This window comes from Hyposmocoma kahamanoa, unplaced genomic scaffold (genome assembly GCF_003589595.1).
Source record: "Hyposmocoma kahamanoa isolate Upper Pololo Valley unplaced genomic scaffold, ASM358959v1 93, whole genome shotgun sequence".
NCBI lineage: Eukaryota > Metazoa > Arthropoda > Insecta > Lepidoptera > Cosmopterigidae > Hyposmocoma > Hyposmocoma kahamanoa.
This window is the reverse complement of record NW_020654810.1, coordinates 14,320,682-14,339,568: the sequence shown is the minus strand read 5'-3', so window position 1 is coordinate 14,339,568 and position 18,887 is coordinate 14,320,682. Positions and strand designations below refer to the sequence as shown.

The following is an 18,887-nucleotide window of genomic DNA, read 5'->3' as shown; positions in this document are numbered from 1 at the left end:
TAACTTTCATTTGATAACTGTGTTCTATATAACGCTTGTAGCCTTTGTTGGTCGAGAAGATCGAGTGATCGTACGGGTGCGGGTGTGACGTCATTACGGTTCGGTTTGGAATACGGCAGTGTGACGTTCGATTCGGGTGTTGTAAATAAAAATTAAAAGAAATCGTATGATATCAAATGGCATCAGTCGACAACTGAGTTATTGTAAGTTCTGAATCGACCCCCAGGTTCGGGAAGAAAACGGTGCACTGAGTCCAGAGACGATCCCATTGCGAGCCAAGCTTTACAAAATCGGAAGTCTACCTACACAAACATCAAACACGATCTCAAATTTAATTAAGAAAAGAAGAAGACAGAAAGAAACGTTTATTCAGCTTAAGATAATTCATGCTAAACAGGTAATTCACATTAATTATTACATATACCTATCTAAAAGCTGAAACTGATCCAACTCAGCATAATGTTACAGCTCGCCTGCTGTAACGCTGGTTTTCAGTTGGAACGCTTTTTACAAAATGAGATGGCACGTAAGTACAAGTGTGATAAGCACTAAAATTATAAAATGTACCTTAAATATTAACTAAAAACAAGTAGAAAAATTACTAATAGGAACTATTACATGACTGTATATAAAATACTACACTTGTTAGGGATTATTAGACAGCCGAAGACCGGCTAAGGGGCCTAAATTACTTCACGGGCACCTAATAGCAAGATTTCCCAACTCATAATTTTTTATAATAAATATCAAGTGACGGGACGAACAAGTCGTGCGCCTGATGGTAAGCTACACGCCTGTCCATAACAGTTGCAATGCCACTCAACGCTTTAAATCACGTAGATCTGATAGACACTTCCACTGCGCCCGTCACCCTGAGACATAAGTAGACAAGTCCCATGTGCCTGTAATTTGACCAGCACCCTTACCCTTCTAAACCTGAACGCAGTAATGCTCACATTACTGCTTGGCGGCAGAAATAGGTGAGGCGGCAGTACTTCCTTTGACGACCTCTTAATGTATTTTGATATATGTATAATACACACAATGTCACACAATGTCTTGAGTACTTACAGAAACCGCAGTGCTTGAGTCAAACTCGCACTTCGCGGGTTTCTTTATTGAATAACCTTAATCTTAACCTTACATAATAATAATTAATACATAAACTCGTGCTACGTGGAGAATCGTGGGTCACAACAACACAAAGACAAACAAAAATTCAATAGAGATATTTGTGAAACAAATATTGAGCTATTGCTGTTTATACATCGGCGGCTGAATTAAAAAACCGCGTAACTCCAATTTTGGACGACATTCCTTTTTTACGTATGAAACACACAGAGCGGGCGCGGGTCGGTCGGGACCGTGTGTTTATATGGAAGACAAGACACCGCGCGGTGGAGCGTGCGCCCAGCCCGCAGGAATTTAGACCCGCCGCGGTCCCGATTCGCGCCTGGCCCGCACCCGCTCTTTGTGTGTTTCACGCTTTAAAGTTTAAAATATAATTTGCAGACCCTTTTTTTATCATTATTTCTAGTAATTCTGTTTTTCGCGCCCATGCCTCACTACACACCAATGGCGGTTAAGAGGTTTATGAATTTAACCGCCGTAACTATAGCTTGTTCGCAAGTTTAAACCATCCATGGTTACAATTATCCGACTACGTAAATAATATGTATTTTTAATCATTATTAGCCAAGGTTACCCATAATAGCTAATACTTACATGCCCTTTCGTAACGGTCGAAGTTTTGTTCTGATAGATTTGAAATCAGGTCGTGTGATCGGATCCTCTGTCCAACATTCGCAACAGCATTCTCTGACGCAGTCAAAGCGATCCGCTAAAGGTTCTAAAGGAGGCCTGTAGGTTATTAATTATTAATTTCATGGTTAAGAAATTAATATAAATGTGTAAACAATAAATTTCAACTGCCTGTAAATGAATTCGGCTTGTAGCATCACATTCTCGTATCGAGTTCTAAGAATCAGTGTCAGCCGTGACCATAGGACCTACTAAAGGGTCCGAATCATTAGTTTCTTTGAAATAAATAAATAAATATATATATATATATATATACTCGATTTAAATCTGAACAAATGGTCTCCTATAATAAATTTTCGTATTTACGAAATTCCTGAAAATTATAATGAAATCTTCTTGAGGGTTAACATCAATCAGTCTGCGTAATTAAAAGAAAATAAAACCTATCATATCATACTTCAGACACATACCTACATACCTGTAAGGCGCTGGGTCAGGGTTGGCGATTTTCCGTAACATTGTCGGTGCCGGTGGTGCGTCTTGGCCGAAGGGGCCTCGTCGTGTATGTAGTTCGTAAAGAACTAGTCCAAATGCATAAATATCCGCTTGTTGTGACCCTTCCCTGAATTCTATGGACATTGGGAGGGAATCTGCACCCCATCCGGCTAAACGGAGTAGCTCAGGTGATAGGTAAATCAGATCTGTAAAATAATTCGTGACTAGGGTTAAAAATAATTGGCCGGACACAGTCATGGTTGCTGCTTGAAATGCAACAAATAATTAACATACGTATCGTCGGCTAAAATTGAAAACCGTGGAACTCCGGTTTTTGGACAGAATCCCTTTTCTACAATATCGAGCAATCAATGCTTAAAATATACTTTGTAGACCCTTATTTAGTTACAAAGTAAAGGTATAATCATAGATTGTCATATAATTATTTCTAGTGCTCAAAAGTTCACTTCAATCGCGGTTACGAGGTTTACGAATTTAGTCGACAGTATACCTACGTAGTTGGAAGATTTTATACAAGAAACATTTTGTTGAATTTATATGGATGTTTAACAAATTAAATAAAATCAAAATCCTCTCTCGCTATACTCAGTTCAAAGCAAAGCAATAACTTACTTTCAATGTGTGTTCTTAAAGTATTCGGGTCTGTTGGTGACAACTCTCCACTTCTGAATTCCCTAAGACCGAAGTCTGCCAATTTTACCACCCACCGTGCGTCCACAAGGCAATTGGACGGACGGAGTGCCCCGTGGTATTGAATTGGGGATTCGTGGATGAATATCATACCCTGAAACACAAATAATAAAATAAAAAATGGTACAAATAACAAAACGATAAATATTTACGATTGTTATTTACTTTTCAAACTTATGACGATCGTGAATAAGTGTCTGGGGGTAAATGATCGGGTAGTCACGAAATCAGATGAGTTTCTCAGCGAGAAGATAAACCTGATCCCTACTATATCTTTCTAATTTGTGAGTTAAATCAACTATTGTTCCGATTTGAAATGTCAAAAGTTTCCGATCGGCCAGTTGTGAATCGCAATTATGCGCCTCGACTCTGAAAAGACGCAGTTTCCGATCGGGAGAGGCAATCAAAATCAAGCTGCAGGGCCTGGCTGTCGTATAATATTGTAAAGTCGTCATTTGAAAAATATATGCCTATTAATCTATTTAATATACTTTTACGCAAACGTGTGCTACACAGGACTATTTAATAAAGGGTCTCGTGATTAGGAATCCGATCATGTCACTGACTGTTACCAGGGGTTGCTTCAAATACGTCTCATCTAAAATATGGAAATTCCTATATAGGTACTGCAAGAAGGGCAGTGTCTCTTCCGTTACGGACATTCAAATGCAAATGCTGACAATAGCTATTTAAAAAGCAATCCCGGGATGCAGGTTTCTTATAATTCGTACCTTGTGTGTTGTACTGGTCTTGAATATTTTAGAATTACTGTCTTGAACATATTGTTTCAGGTTGGTATCACCTATATAACGTGTTAGTAAAACATTTTAACTTAGAGTAGCTTAATTAATACTATATAAAGTAAACGTTAAAATAAAAGTTGAATTTGAAATCGTGATTGTGATTTTTTAAACTTGAATTTCAAATCGTATTTGTGATTTTTGTAACTTCAATTCGCGATTTTATAAATTAATGTTTATTTTTAAAATTTGAATAATGTTTAGTTCGTGATTTCAATTTGCACATTACTTTGATTTTAAATTTATCTTTATTATGTTTTATTTTTTTATTTAAAATTTTGTCATATCATTCTATTTTAGTCTTTATTGCTAGTAATAATGAGGTGCCAGCCAACCAATTCCTTGGTTGGTGGTAATTAGGGTATTATGTGTGCTATGAGTACCAGAACAACGGAATTACCTCCGAGGCACTCATAATAATACTCAGACCGAACCTATTTACAAAAGTTAATTCCCCAAATTTATCCTTCTAAGAACCTAACCCGGGATTTCCTCATTCAGCGCTTCAGCATTCATTCATTATTTTATTATTGTATAAATAATGCGGGGTAGGCATTTATTTTCGCAATGTAATTCACCATCCAATCCGACATCGTTCACATACTTATCTAGAGCACAATCGCAGCAAACGAAATGTGATGAAATGCGACGTATCGATATTGAACTTACCCTGATTATGTCGGCTACGAGCGATGCTATGAACATGTTATCCAGCTTGATGTCTTCGTTTTCTAGAATATCCTGGTAATCAGAAAAATTGTTCTTCAATATATCTAAAGTAAAAGCTTACATTTGGATCTGTACCGCGTTTATGACGTGTGATGGTCTAAATGTAAGTTATTTAATAGGACACGTACCTACGGGTCTATAGTGATATTTTGCCACATATTTTTTTTCATACCTTGTATATTTACAGGCTTACTTTTGTACATATCTATAGAAAATAAATCTGGAAAGGTTCAGTGTTCGATACATTCGCATATATATATTTATATTCGTAAATATAAAACTAATAAAGACATTCCATTTTTGTAGGAATGTTAAGCGGCAAGCATTTAATTGTTGCTCTACAAAATGTAAAATCTTTTTTCTTACGTTACCGCCCAAACTTCCATCATGATACCCGTACGTTTGTGTTTATTTTAAAGACATTTCACGTTAAAACTGAATGTATTATGTGAATGTTTTAATTAAGCGTAATCAAAATATTTATTTGAGCAATTATAACAGGTGAAATAAAAGCTACATTCATAAAGCACAATATTTTTCTCTACAATTACGAAAATAATCATGTAGAACCGTTATAAAAAACATGCGTAACTATTTCGTTGGTATGTTTTCTTTGTTATTAGTGTGTTGTTGAATATCTAAGTCAACAGTGTAAGTGCTTACCTTAAGGCTTCCCCGGGTGCAGTATTCAGAGAGCGCGCAAACATTGGGTGGTTCGATGCACGCCCCTACAAATCCGTTTACATTGTCGTGTTGTAGGTCACGCATCTGACAAATAACAGCGCTTTGTTACTAATAATGGTAATAATATTTGTTCAGATCACAACAAAAATTAAAATAATAAACCATATTTTAATAACTAATCTAAAGCACCATTCCTGCTATTTGGCGTCTATGGCTTTAATCCTGCAAGTATAATATCTGACTTTTGTTAAATAAAAAAAAGGCTTTCAAGGTTTGGGCTAACATGTAACTTTTGACAATTTGGTCATTATTTATGAACACGTTACAATAAACATCTCTAGTATTATAATATATGTTTTATCCATTACTGCATTTAGTATGGTATTGTCATGTCTCATGTATTGTTTATCGTTATATGGACATTAAATAGAGATTATATGTATACACACAAACTTATATATAAATCGATAAACGTGATAGAGTTGTAGACTTCGAGTATATAATCAGAAATAGAGATGAAATGACATTTCATTTGTTTGAAAATTATTCTGCCACATCATTACGGTGACAACTGCGCTCCGATTGGCCAGCCCGAATTCGAAAATATTGACGAGTGTCGTCAATTGTTTCACTTCAAAACGACCAGTTTAACTTGAGCTTTGCTATAACGGACGAAAATTGAAAAATTACATAACGACTGTGAACTGGCAACCGGTATTATCTAAATTTTCTAAAGATTTTTCACTTTTTAATACCATTTTATAATATTGTTTTTTATACTTTCATACTCTGCAATGTTGCAAGAAATTCCATTGCTTTTTAATAACATGTGTAATAAAAATATAAATATTTATAAATGACCCAAACAAGTTTTTTCTTCATATATAAAGTTGTCAAAATTGAGATAGTACCGGTTGCCAGTTCACAGTCGATAATTTAATATTTGATTACCGATGAAATGTGATTCCGTTTGTTGTGTAATTAGATGTTTTGCTGTTTTTCACACACCACCGAATGGGACAGCCCCCCATAGTTAGAGATATTATCTTTATTACAATAAATACAGAATATTTTTGGAATGGTTGTAGATCACGTATGGTTGCATCTGCCAAAGAAAACAAGGCATTACAATTACTAACCGATTTCAAAAATCAAGAGGTTTTTAATTCGCCTGTTCTTTTTTGTGTATGTTACGCGATTACACTGACATTTGTGAACCAACTTCGATGGTTATTTTTTTTGTTAGAAAGGAATTCAGTATTGTTCTCATTCAAATTAACGAAAGTATTCCACTTCTAAGTGTGCAAAATTAGGGGACGAAGTCGGTTTAATGAATTTCACCCACTTTGCGTGGACGAACAAGTCGTGCGCCTGGTGTTGAGCGACACGTCCATAGTATAGGAGAATTGGCGACAGCAGTAAAGCTGAAATATATTGCCAGCCATTTTCAAGATATATGTGCAATATATGTGCTTTATTCGTTTTTGTATACCAACTACGGCACGTTGTACGGTTATCCTAGGGCAACGTGGGAAACTATTTCCAAATGAATTAAAAAATATCCAATATTCTCAAAACGCTAAATTTCTAACTAAAAAAGGCTGAAAACTACCAGGACGTAATTCGTAGTTTTAGAGAAAGTTCCGCACAACGTTTGGTATAAATAGCACAGAAACGGGCGCCAGTGACAGAAATGGGGAATATATTCTAAAGAGCGAGTCCGCGCAGGGCAAACACGTGTGAGTTAGTGGTAGTGCTTACGGCACCTGAACAAATTAGCGCTATTTACTGGAGCTCTTTGGTTTTTATTTACTTAGATTTTTAGTTGTAAGGAAACATTTCACAGATTTATCCTTATCTGATAGTGTTTTCACACTAGAATAAACGATTACGCACGCTTACGTATCACGCATCAATAAAAAGATCTATTTTAGATTTATGGAAGACATTTTATTGACAAAAGCACTTTAGAAATGTTCTATAAAATATTAAGAACACCACAATAGCCTCCCAAGTACTAAAGAGATAATTAACGGTAGCAACTACGCCCAACAAGTATAGGGTCAAGAAGCTTGATATCTAAGATTTAAATTGAAGTCCATTTCACTTGCGATAAGTACGGTCTAGAAGGTGGAAAAAAGTACCTACGGGCCAAAGTGTCAAACTTGACGTGCTCTTGACTGGAAAAACTTCTTTATTAAGACTCATTAAGACGTATTGATTACAACCTTCGTTGTTACCAATGCTTACCTGACATTTGCGTGTTAGGTACGCGTTAGGTGTGATTCGCGTTTTTATTTCGCGGATTTATTATTTAGTTTTTTTAATTAAATGTTACAATTATTTATTAATATTAAGATAATAGTGTCATTTTGTAATGTGGATGGTAACAGAAAAGATCTTATATAACTAATCAACGAAAATAACTATCCATTTGGAACCGTATACTAAAATTTATCAACATTCTCAATATTCTCGAATGAATCTTTACGATTATTGCACGAACACTTATAGCAGCCCTATCTGCTTTTTCAGTTTACGATTGCATCAGCATTGCTTTCTATATGTTTCATAATATTTAAATTAAAATTTAAAAAATTCCCGATGCCAAACAGTGTACCAAAAAAGTAATATAGTCATTATCTGTCAACTAACAACTCGATAAGACTAATTTACTGATCCCAGACATAATAGTTTTAGTCTATAAGTGTTACTTTTGGTGTTGATTAGTTTTATTAATTTGCTTTTAATCTCACTAGCTCGGAAAGGCTTTCATGTTCGTCAAATATATGCGAACAAAAGCGGTTTTTCCACGCTAGCGTGGAAAGGGTTTTGGAATTCGACCTTGGCGATGGACTGTGGTGCATCTAATTTTCTCTTTCAATAAAAAAAAAGCCTTAACTTTGACACTTTCAACTACGCGATTTGGCGATATTTATTTATGATATAAATCCTTTGATATATTTTATTGTTATTTTAGTTGACATTAAATTGACAATTAATGTCGTTTATTATAACTGATTTGTTGAACTGTTTTTCTTTAATTTACCATTATCCTCGCTGTAGACAGGTGAAAAGTTGTGTATTTCGCACGGTAGCAAAGTTGTTTAGCGTCTCATGCCTTGAAACCCTCGCTTTGTAGCCTTGCATAACAAGTAACTATTGTTATTTTTGTTTTGTTTTATTGATTTTTAATCACTGTTCCTATCCTTATTTGTTGTAACGAAGAACAAAACATGGAACCAGTGACAGGACCATCTACTGGTAAATCCAGTAAATACCAATGTCGTATTAATATATTCATCGTATTGACCACAGCATCGACAACAGTCGACCAATTAATTATATTTATAAATGTAAGCGACAATGAATCTTCCGGATCGAATTCTGAAAGTTACCGTTTTGCATACTATTTTTAGTTATCATTACATTTTTTATTAGATACTTATTAAAAAAAAAGGTACCTAATTAATATGTTGCCCTAATCAACCTATTTAAATGTTAATAATTCCCGAGGTCATTTGTACGTAAAAGTGACCTCTACCACGATACGCTAACGATAATGCTTTCTCACGTTATTATTTGAGAACATTGAAGAGCATTGTTTTCACAAATAACGTATACAGTGGTAGGAAGGGGTGATTGATCCCTATTGTCATGCTAAATGGAACTTGAGCAGTTGGGTAGTCCTGTTTGCAGTATCAGATCGAGCTTACCGTGTTATTGTAATGTTATTGGATTTCCCTAGTGTAAAAAAATTCAATTCGATCGGAAAAGTGGAAGTAAAATAAATATTCATTTTATGACTGAGATCACCATTAAATTAGGCTTCTGGGCTTCGCAAAAAAAAACCGCTTTGAGATCAGTCCATCCATCCACGATGCCAGAGACAAACACACAGACACATAGGCACACGGTCAAGAGCACGTCAAGCTTTACACTTATGACTTACAAAGCGTCAAGTTTGATGTGCTCTTGACTGTACATAGACAAAAACTTCAAATTTATAACTACAATTTTTAAATAAAAAAATAAAAATAAACATAAAAAATACTACAACGGTAATACCTAATATTACGTTCATATTTCATAAGAGGGCTTTTGTTTCTATAGTGCTACCTGCGGCAGTAGTAAATAAAGCTGAACTAATAGCAGCGATTCGTCTCAGTCATTGCCTACGTCATAATACGAATCTACCAAGACGAAAAATTGCTAAGCGTAAAAGCCTTTATTCCACTAGATCTGCATGTATTTCATCATTTAGTTTTAAAAGGCTTTTATTCCCTTAGGTTGTTAAGAAGAACATTATAATTATATCATCATATATATTTCTTACAGCATACGTATAATATTATTCTAAAATGCAATAAGCTATTTAATTAAAAAAGATGGAGATACAAACAACTGCCAGACTTTACGTTTATATAATTAAAATATTGTTTTCATTTAACATCGTCCTATCGAAAGAAACCTACGGAGAACTATCACAGATATTACATTTAGGTGTACAAGCCATGTAAACTTAAAAGGTATTTTCAAAGATGTCACTTCTTTCCACGTATCTCTAACAAACAGTAGCATTGGTTTATTTGCCGCCCGTTACTTGTGAGGTCTGAACCCCTTATGGTAGGCTTACGGGCACATCTATACAAATACGTTGTGTTATTCAATCAGTAAACAAGATACATTGATATAAATTGAACAATCTGCTTTATCCACCTGCTGCGTTTTTTCTTGGTTTTGTCTATACATATTTCATGTTCACGTAGAAATATTAGGTGAGTTGCTGGTATTGGAATAGGTAACATAAAATATTATTTGTACTGCGTATGCAAAATATGGATTTAATTATGATTGACGCAAATATAGCATGATTGCTATTTGATAATATTTTATTTTATTTGGGATAACAACAGCCCTAATATAATTTTAATCTTAACAAACATTAGCACTTTTCGAATAGGCCAATTACAGTTATCCACTAAAATAATTATAAAATAAATAAATAAATAACGCACACACTCAACATAGCCCCGCACTAGGGAAACCCTGTGTCGCGGGTGCCATGGACACACACATAGACAACCACAAATTACACCCAAACCCACGAGAGAAATAAATGTAAGCCATACAAACATTTCTCCCGGCCCGGGAATCGAACCTGGGACCTCTGCGTGGCAGTCCGGCATGGTAACCGTTCGGCCACGGAGGCAGTTACTTAATTACTGATACTGTATGTATAATATTAAGAATAAAAACAAAAATAAGAACGAACAAAGTTAAATGAAATTAAATAATCCTATCTCTGTTAAAAGAAAAATAATACGTGAAAGTGAGAAAAAAAAAGAACATTAAAATAAAATACAAGACGCAGAAGCATATTAATAATAACGTAATATATACATATAATACATTAAACATATATACACAACACTATTATGGTATTAAATATAGAAATATGTAACGTCATACTACCATTTAGTGAAACTGCGAACTTTGAATATATGTGCAATTACCGAATGATATCCGAAGTACAGCTGACTAATAAATTAACGTTTGTTTTAAAGCAGTGTTTAGAATCTACGAAAGGGTCAATATATCCAAATTGGTTATTAAACGTTCAAAGAATAAGCGTGAGAACAGCATTCGTGCCTTAATTGTTAGGCTCAACTCACATTGGCGCAGAGTCGAACTGCACCCAAGAAACGCGCGGCGACGCGCGTCGACGCGCGACTCTATATTTGCATAACACAAATTTGTACCTTAATGATGGGAAAATAGAGATGAATATACTATAGGCGAAAAACATGACGCGTCGCGACGCATCGACTCTGCGCTAGTGTGAGTTGAGCCTTAGAGTGGAAGGAGACTTGAAGTGGAGGCAACGCAAAGGTACCCGTAGCGATACACTCTCTACCATTCTGGGCAATTCAAACGCCTACGCACGATGTCCCATGAAGTCCCAGAAGGCCCATGTCCCGCATATCACGACGTTCTTCAAGAGTGAGGAGACCAGCAATATAATATGAATTACAATATCGATTATTTATTGGATGACTCTAAGCGACCAGTTACACGAGGCGAAAGTTTTCGCGCGGCTGCCGCACGGCGACCGTCCAGTTACCACGCCTTCATGTGCATTAACGGCGAATTTGAATTCTATTTACTAGGCACCAACATTTAAATTCCTCTGAATAATACAAACATGCGGTCGCCGATCGGACTCCGTGCAGACCAAATTCAAGCCAGTCTCGTGCCTGCTCATTTAAGTTAAAACGTAAAAGCTAAATGAATAGAGCGTATTTTGCCATGACAGTACGACGCACGCGGTCGCTGTGCGGCGGCAACGTGGACTCCGCTCTGTGACCGAGCGGGGTGAGCGCGATGAAATTGGTGTCGAATAAATGTGCCCTAAAAATGCATACATTAATTATATAAATGATCACTTACAATTTTAAGTTCCTTTTTAATCTCCCTGTTTATGTCTATGTGGTGTCTTCTCACTCTCTTCACAGCTACAAGTCTTCCACGGTAGAACGCGACTTCGGTAAATATGGCCGAGTAACGAAAATCCAAATCAGGGTTGGAGCTCAAGGACACTTGGCTGGAACGGACCCCTCCAGTGCTCCCTCCTCCTATACTCTTCTCCGATGTCCCAGTGTTATTTGTATTGTTAACATTCACACCCGCACTGCTATCTTGCTGGAAAAATTCAGCTCTGATCAACTTGCTAAGTGCTTTCGATAAAAACATTAAAAAGAATGTCACTTACCATGATTATGTCTAACGAGAGGCATTGAGCAAAGCAAAAGATTAGATTTAGCTTAGTTTTTCAAATATGTATAACGGATGTGTAGTGATCGATACAATAACAAATGATCTATTTTCACATGGTACAACGATATTTGATATTATTTCAAAGAATATATCATATATACCAGTCATGAGATATACTTAGTTAAAGTTGTATAACAATAAAAGGTATAATTTCATTGTGTACAACCAACCTTCAGTACAACAATTTTTTATTGTTAGGTGGTATACGTACTGAAGTAATGAATGATAATGAATTTTTAATGAAATAAAATGATTAACTAATATAATGAACTAATTAATGATATATGTATTACCAGTATAATATATTAAATTATATAAATATTACAAACCTAACGCTTCATTGGCATAATTTTTATTAATTAATTTGACCTAAAACATGTTCGGAAAAGTAAACAAATTTGATTCTGGTTGCCTCCTGTTTTTCTATAAACTAACCTAATCTACTAAAAGAGTGACGCACATTACAGGTAGGTACTCAATATATTAAATGATTGTTATGTAAATAGATATTGAAATATTTATTGCTTATGTGTGTTGTATTCATTTTCATGTGCTTAGATACGAGCTTGCTAATACATACTAATACTCTTCCTCGCTGCGCTCGTCATAGTATCTAAACTTGACTCTGGGATTATGTTTATAATACATTACATTATACTCAACGAATGTTAAATCTGAGATGTTTATATAAAACATACATACCATCGGTATATTTAAATTGAAAGTTGTTATATCAATCCTTTATATTACTTTACATCACGCAAGAATATATCACATGGTTTTATACCATACATCCGTTGAGCGTTATTTCGACCAAAAATATGTCAATGTCATTTGTTCTTATAGGAAATGAACCGGATTCATGTAAAACTTAAAGTTTGATTTTTAACCGACTTCAAAAATGGAGGATCCGACTGTATTTTTTGTGTGCATGTTCCGTAATTACTCCGACATTTGTGAACCGATTTCGATAGATTTCGACAGTAGTGGTCTCATTCAAATTTGAAGAAAATTTTCCACCACCCAAGGGTGGCAAATTAGGGGATGAATCTGGGTAATTGGACTTCACACACTTTCCGTGTGAAGTCTGTGAAATAAAACTTGGCAAATAGATGTAACAAAAACATCGAAAGCGGATAAGCAAACTTCTGGGGTCGGTTTTTTTAATTAAAAGTTATAATTATTATAATTTAACTTTTTAGTCGGTATTTATTGAACTTAGATCACTTTTAGTATACAACGCATGCCAACAACAACAAGAATTTCGGTTTACCTACTCAGTTTGTTGGCTCGTTGATCCTCTTCAGGCAAATGCAAGTCCCGAAAGTCGATCTTCCACAGCAAGGAATCCAGTTCTTGTTCGTATCGCCAACCGCGGTATAGTGCTAAAGCTGCTAACACCAGTAGCGCTAATGTCCCTCCGCAGGCTCCGAGAGCCCATGCTCCCACGTGACCTGGACGAGATCAATGCTAATTAGTGCAAATAACTTGCATAAACACACATAGTTTCGCAAGGAGTATTATCATTGTTGAAGTCATCCTTAAGTCCAGGATACACCGCAAACGAAGCTAAGCTAGCTCAGCTTAGCTCACGTAGCTGGAGAATCTATTAACGTACACACTGATAGCCTCGCACTAGGGAGACCCTGTGTCATGGGTGCCATGGACACACACATAGACAAATTACACCCAAACTCACGAGAGAAATAAATGTAGGCCACACAAATATTTCTCCCGACTCGGGAATCGAACCCGAGACCTCTTGCGTGGCAGTCCATCATGATAACCGTTCAAAATTCATACTTCGGTTCACACCGCGAATTAAGCTAACCGAGCTATTTCAATTAATCAAACGATCCCGCTAAGCAATGTAAGATATGTCGCCTTTCACCCCCGCACGCATCCATAGTGTAGCACGTCACTACTTACTTACTATGTATTTTCTTAGCTTGGCTTTGTATGCAACTACGTGAGCTAAGCCAAGCTAAGATTCGTTCGCGGTGTGTCCTGCGCTTTATATTCATTATAATAATGGCATCGAAATATGTGAGAAACGTACCCTTGAGCGGTTTCACAAGATTCTTTAAAATTCTACCCAGTACAACAGTTAAGAATTTGCAGTATTTATTTAAGTTTTTACAACAAAACGAAATATGATTAGATACTCCAAGATGATAAACGATTCAATAAAAGTACTTTATTAAGTCTTTGCTAGTAATAAAATGCAATAAAAACTGTCTATGAAGAGGAAGCGGTTTGAAGCAGTTAAACGCTTTTAATATACGTCTCAATTCAATTTGTTGCTAGATCCGAGCGGGATTCTTTGCGACGAGATGATATAAAGTGGGTTTGAGGGCGAGTCGAAGTATTAAGTTGGAAAAGCTGGAACAAAGCCGGGTTCCTTTATCCGGAAATCCTTTCTTACCCACGTTTACAAGAATAACGCTCTCGTTATCGTTCGAGACAAGAAGAATAAATTAAATCACGTCGTGCTTTTTAGTACGCACATAAAGTTATTTTATTATCCGCCATCATGTATTAGGAGCATGCATTATTAACTTAGTAAAAAAATATTTGCACGTATAGCTAGTGATAAAATAAATTATGGATGTATATACTTCACATTTGTTGCAGTTAAATGAAATATTGCTTAAAATTGATGTTGGTGAATGTGTTTGTTTAGTCCGAGGGCGAGTCATTTAGTTCATTGGACTGGCAGTTCCGAAATGAGCATTCTGAACATACCTATGTGTAGCAGAGCAATATAGTGCTAAAGTGTTTTTTGTGTTGGGGATATGTACGGCATTAGGCGGGAATGGAGGCGCACAGCGGGAGTGGTGTGCGGGCGATGGCTAGTTGCAGCTCTGGCGCTCACGTTAGGACGCTTTTACGATCGAGCTCTTTGGTACACGAACGAAAGTTGTGCGCTTAATGCTGTTTATCCCGCAAGGAATTAGTTTTTTACATCTCCGCCACATACAAACCAGCAAGTGACGATAGCGTCGTCGGGCCCTAATGGACCATTGCAGCCCGCTCGCTGATTCTATTGGCTGCTTACACGCGTTACACATTAGGGGTAAGGTTGAAAATCCTTGCAAAGAAACAATTTCGTTTTGTTTTTATGTAGAATATAAATAAAAGTATTGATATAAAATTGACTTACTTGCGCATTTTTCTCCTCGAAAACCACAGGGTGGTTCAGACAGCGGTGCTCTTCCTCCAGGCCAATTCATTTCGCGTAAAAATCTAACCTCCTGCATAGAGAAAATAAGATGTGTTAAGAGAGGATATTTTGTAAGTGTATGTCTAAGTACAGCTTCACAAAAGGAGACGATTTTTGGAGCAAACTAAATATGTAAAAGACCCTGACGATAGGTACCTAACGTATAGAAATTTGTGAATGTTATATGTTATAAAATTGGACAAAAATTTTCAGTGAAAGGACCTACTATAAAATAATGTAAAGTTTCTTTGGCACCGAAGTGCATCTTCGAAGCCAACTTTGACGTCAGCGATCTTCGGTACAGTTAAAATTCGCTACTTATTCGGGCCACGTACATTCCCTATGCGTACGTGAGCGCACGTTTAATTCCATGTAAGCTGTTTATATGTAAAGTAGGTAAATATTTATAAATAAGATTCCTAAGTTAGGAAAGAAAGCCCTGTTAATAGATGAATATTTCTCAAAATGTGTTTATGAAATATGTACATTTACAAAAAAGGGGTGTGCCCGAAATAGTAAACTATTTTGTTTTTAACTATGTTTTTTCATTGTAAGTCAATGTTTTTCAGGCATACAAAAATTTGAAAGAAAAAAAAGCGTCAGTTTTTAATACTGCGATGAACGTGTAATATTCTTATCATTTTATTAATTATTTTAACTTTTCATAACAATGTTTTTTCTTCTTCATATTGCCGCCCTCTTACCTCAAGTGTTTGTCACACAGACTACATAAATACTCTTCCGTGGTTTGTCACTTCATAATATACGGAATGTCACGTTAATAAGGTGCATGTATTTGTATTACAGACCTTGATTGAATGTAGTTTCTGCATTAAAGTGATTTGATATGCGGTTTCGTAGTAAAAATTTAATGAATATGCCAAAAATAAAATGAGTCATTCCGATTTACTTTTCTTTCGTTATGCTTAATTTCCACTTTCACCTAATTTCTGAACTCGTCCACTGCATTTTACATCACTAGAATCATCCTTATTGGCTGTTGGTCTGGCGTCCTCGGCCATATTTTTCATAGTAGCAATCAGTCCAAATATGTTGATCAAATTGAGGGTATGTTACGTGACGTTAATTAGTAAAGAACTTTTTCATGATATGGTGAGTTTTAATTTATTTATACCATCGTAATACATGTAAATGAAAAGTTTAATATGCGTATTACATTAGTAATATCAGGTTATAACAGACCATGGGCATTTCAAAACTCGGTTATGATCATTATTTCAACTATTATTTCGTAACATTTTTATGCATTTCGTGTTTTTTAACATTTTATCTATAAGGTGTTCAAAAATATGTGCAGGGCTTAAAAAAATGCTGAGAATGCTCTCGCCCTACGAAATAAAGCCATTGGCGTCAAGGTTTTGAACACCCGAAGCTAAATTAATGGGCGGTTCCAAGGACCATGTCACAAAGACACACATAAAATAACACACTTGGGTAGCTCTGTCCGACCGAATTACCCGTTTACTAAAACTACAACACAGAAAAGACATTTAATGAAGTAGATGTGGATAGTACATATGTGTAGACAAATAGACTCCATCAGCAAGATTTTTACTTTATCTGTATTAATCCCTTCGTTATGAAAGTATTATTTGTATGTTTAGTTTTCATGTTTATTTTCCTTTTAGTTATTTATTTTCTTTATTTGTTTATTTTATTTTATTTTCCTTTCGGAGTATGTATGCATTATAAATTTATATAAAGCAGCAAAATTTATAGCAGCAGTAGAGCTTGTTCTGAAAGAGTTTATGCTGGGAAGGGAAAGGGAAAAGAAGTATTGCCACCTTATCTACTTCTGCATTACATTACTGGGTTCCGGTTTGGAAGGGTAAGGGTGCTGGTGAAATTACAAGCACATAGGACTTGTGAACTTATGTATCAGGGTGACGGGTGTAGTGGCAGTGACCCTCACATCTTTCCGATTTAAAGCTCTGAGTGGCACTGCAAATGTTATGGACAGGCGCGTAGGTTACCATCAAGCGCGCGACTCGTTCGTCCCGTCACTAGATATTATAAAAAAACCAGGTATATAAAGTAATTTAACCTGTAGATTGTCCACACGTAAACTTTGTTTTGAACTCAATTGTTGGGTTTTCATTAACTTACTTCAGTGTTTCCGACTCTTGTGCTGTTTAATGACTGATATTGTTCTTAAATTTACTTGAATTCAATTTCCAGTTTGCTACCAAGGCAATCTACGTGTTTGGTGTGTATAAAATGGGTAATCCAAAGTAGCTTAAGATGTCCACAATAGTACAAGTAGAAACGGCTGCTTACCGGTGCAGATTTGTGCAGAACAGCGAGTGGGTAGAGCCCGGGCGGGCGGCTGGGGTCAATCGACAGTAAAGTGTAATTGCCTTGAGCGTCGCCGTTTTCGTCCATATGTACTGTGTAACTGTACAAAGAACTTTTTAATCTGTGAAGAGTACTTAAATATAAATTAAACTAAATACTAAGTACAGAATACGTTTATTGGCATGAATGCTGTAATAATTAGGGTGTTAAGTAAAATTATGTACATTATATTCAACCTGCAAGCAGATGTGCAAATATTAATAGGATTTCATGTTCGGTCTCTACTGTTTATTGCACTTATTACTGTAAATTTGTATTTGAAAATTCTAAGTATTCTCTATTATTATAGAAGCAGTGTGTTGAAAGTCATTTTGTCAGTCCTAATTTAAAATTATACTAACAATTTAATTTAATTTGGTAAATTATTAAAAATAACACATGTTGAACCAGTTTTTCTTATAAATTACTTTATGGCAACGAGATTGGTACAAAAGATTCATAATTTTAGCTCTACTCGACTTTTGAATAATTTCACCACGTGTTTTGAAATATTGAGGATAAGTTTTGACAAATACACAGGTATCCCTAATGTACATGCGTGCCAAAGGCAATATGTTTAGTTTTTTGGATAAAGGTTTACAGTTGTACTCGAAAGGTTTTTTTTGTATTTTTTTAATTACACTAATATTTCTTAAAAGACGCACCCTTTTTGTAATAGGGCCACATCTTCAAAATGACAACTTTACAAGAGAGAAGTTTAAAGGTTCTACGAACAAAATTGGTCGATAATTTTTTATCCATAAATTGGAGAGTTACAACATTTATATATATATACATTACTTGTTTCATATAGTTCGTAATATTTTTATGACTTTCTTGTGACATAAGTTGTGTGATATAACTTTGATGTATGATCAGAAATGGCTGTTAAAATATGAAATGATACGTACACATGCCTAATTATTTTTACTTAATTTTACACATATTTTACGACTATGTTGACGAGTAGGTATTTAGAGTGCGACATAGGAATAATTAATTATCTATTATATATAATTCTTATGAAGCAAGTTTTTTCGATATGTAAAAATAAATATCATTGAAAAAAATCACTCTATATTTGAATAGTCTCTCTATTTAGATAGATATATAAAACGTTTATTGTTTTGCATCACACACACAACAATATAATACAGTAAATGGATTAAAAGAGACACACAGAAATCAAAATTAAAGATAATAAAATAAAAACAAACAACAATACAATAAATAAATAAAAAAATTTAATAATAGGGGTTAAAGTATGAAATTGCCGATTTGTACTGAAAATC

The 18,887-nt window shown here is 35.3% G+C and overlaps 1 protein-coding gene across 3 annotated transcripts in view; it reads right to left on the bottom strand.

Annotated features, from left to right (window-relative positions):
* Positions 1-18,887, bottom strand: part of LOC113237542 (guanylate cyclase 32E) — a 62,389-nt gene that overhangs the window by 10,104 nt on the left and 33,398 nt on the right. The window contains exons 10-19 of one of the 3 annotated variants that reach the window (XM_026474083.1): positions 17,539-17,656; positions 15,181-15,271; positions 13,295-13,471; positions 11,953-11,963; positions 11,631-11,882; positions 5,160-5,264; positions 4,437-4,508; positions 2,890-3,061; positions 2,240-2,462; positions 1,678-1,860 (exon numbers count right to left, since the gene is read on the bottom strand). In XM_026474083.1, coding sequence (XP_026329868.1) covers positions 1,722-1,860; positions 2,240-2,462; positions 2,890-3,061; positions 4,437-4,508; positions 5,160-5,264; positions 11,631-11,882; positions 11,953-11,963; positions 13,295-13,471; positions 15,181-15,271; positions 17,539-17,656 — 1,360 coding nt within the window. In that variant the 3' untranslated portion in view covers positions 1,678-1,721. Of the gene's footprint in view, positions 1-1,677; positions 1,861-2,239; positions 2,463-2,889; positions 3,062-4,436; positions 4,509-5,159; positions 5,265-11,630; positions 11,883-11,952; positions 11,964-13,294; positions 13,472-15,180; positions 15,272-17,538; positions 17,657-18,887 lie in introns of those variants that run through there. The other 2 variants (XM_026474084.1, XM_026474085.1) reach the window with 2 other exon arrangements.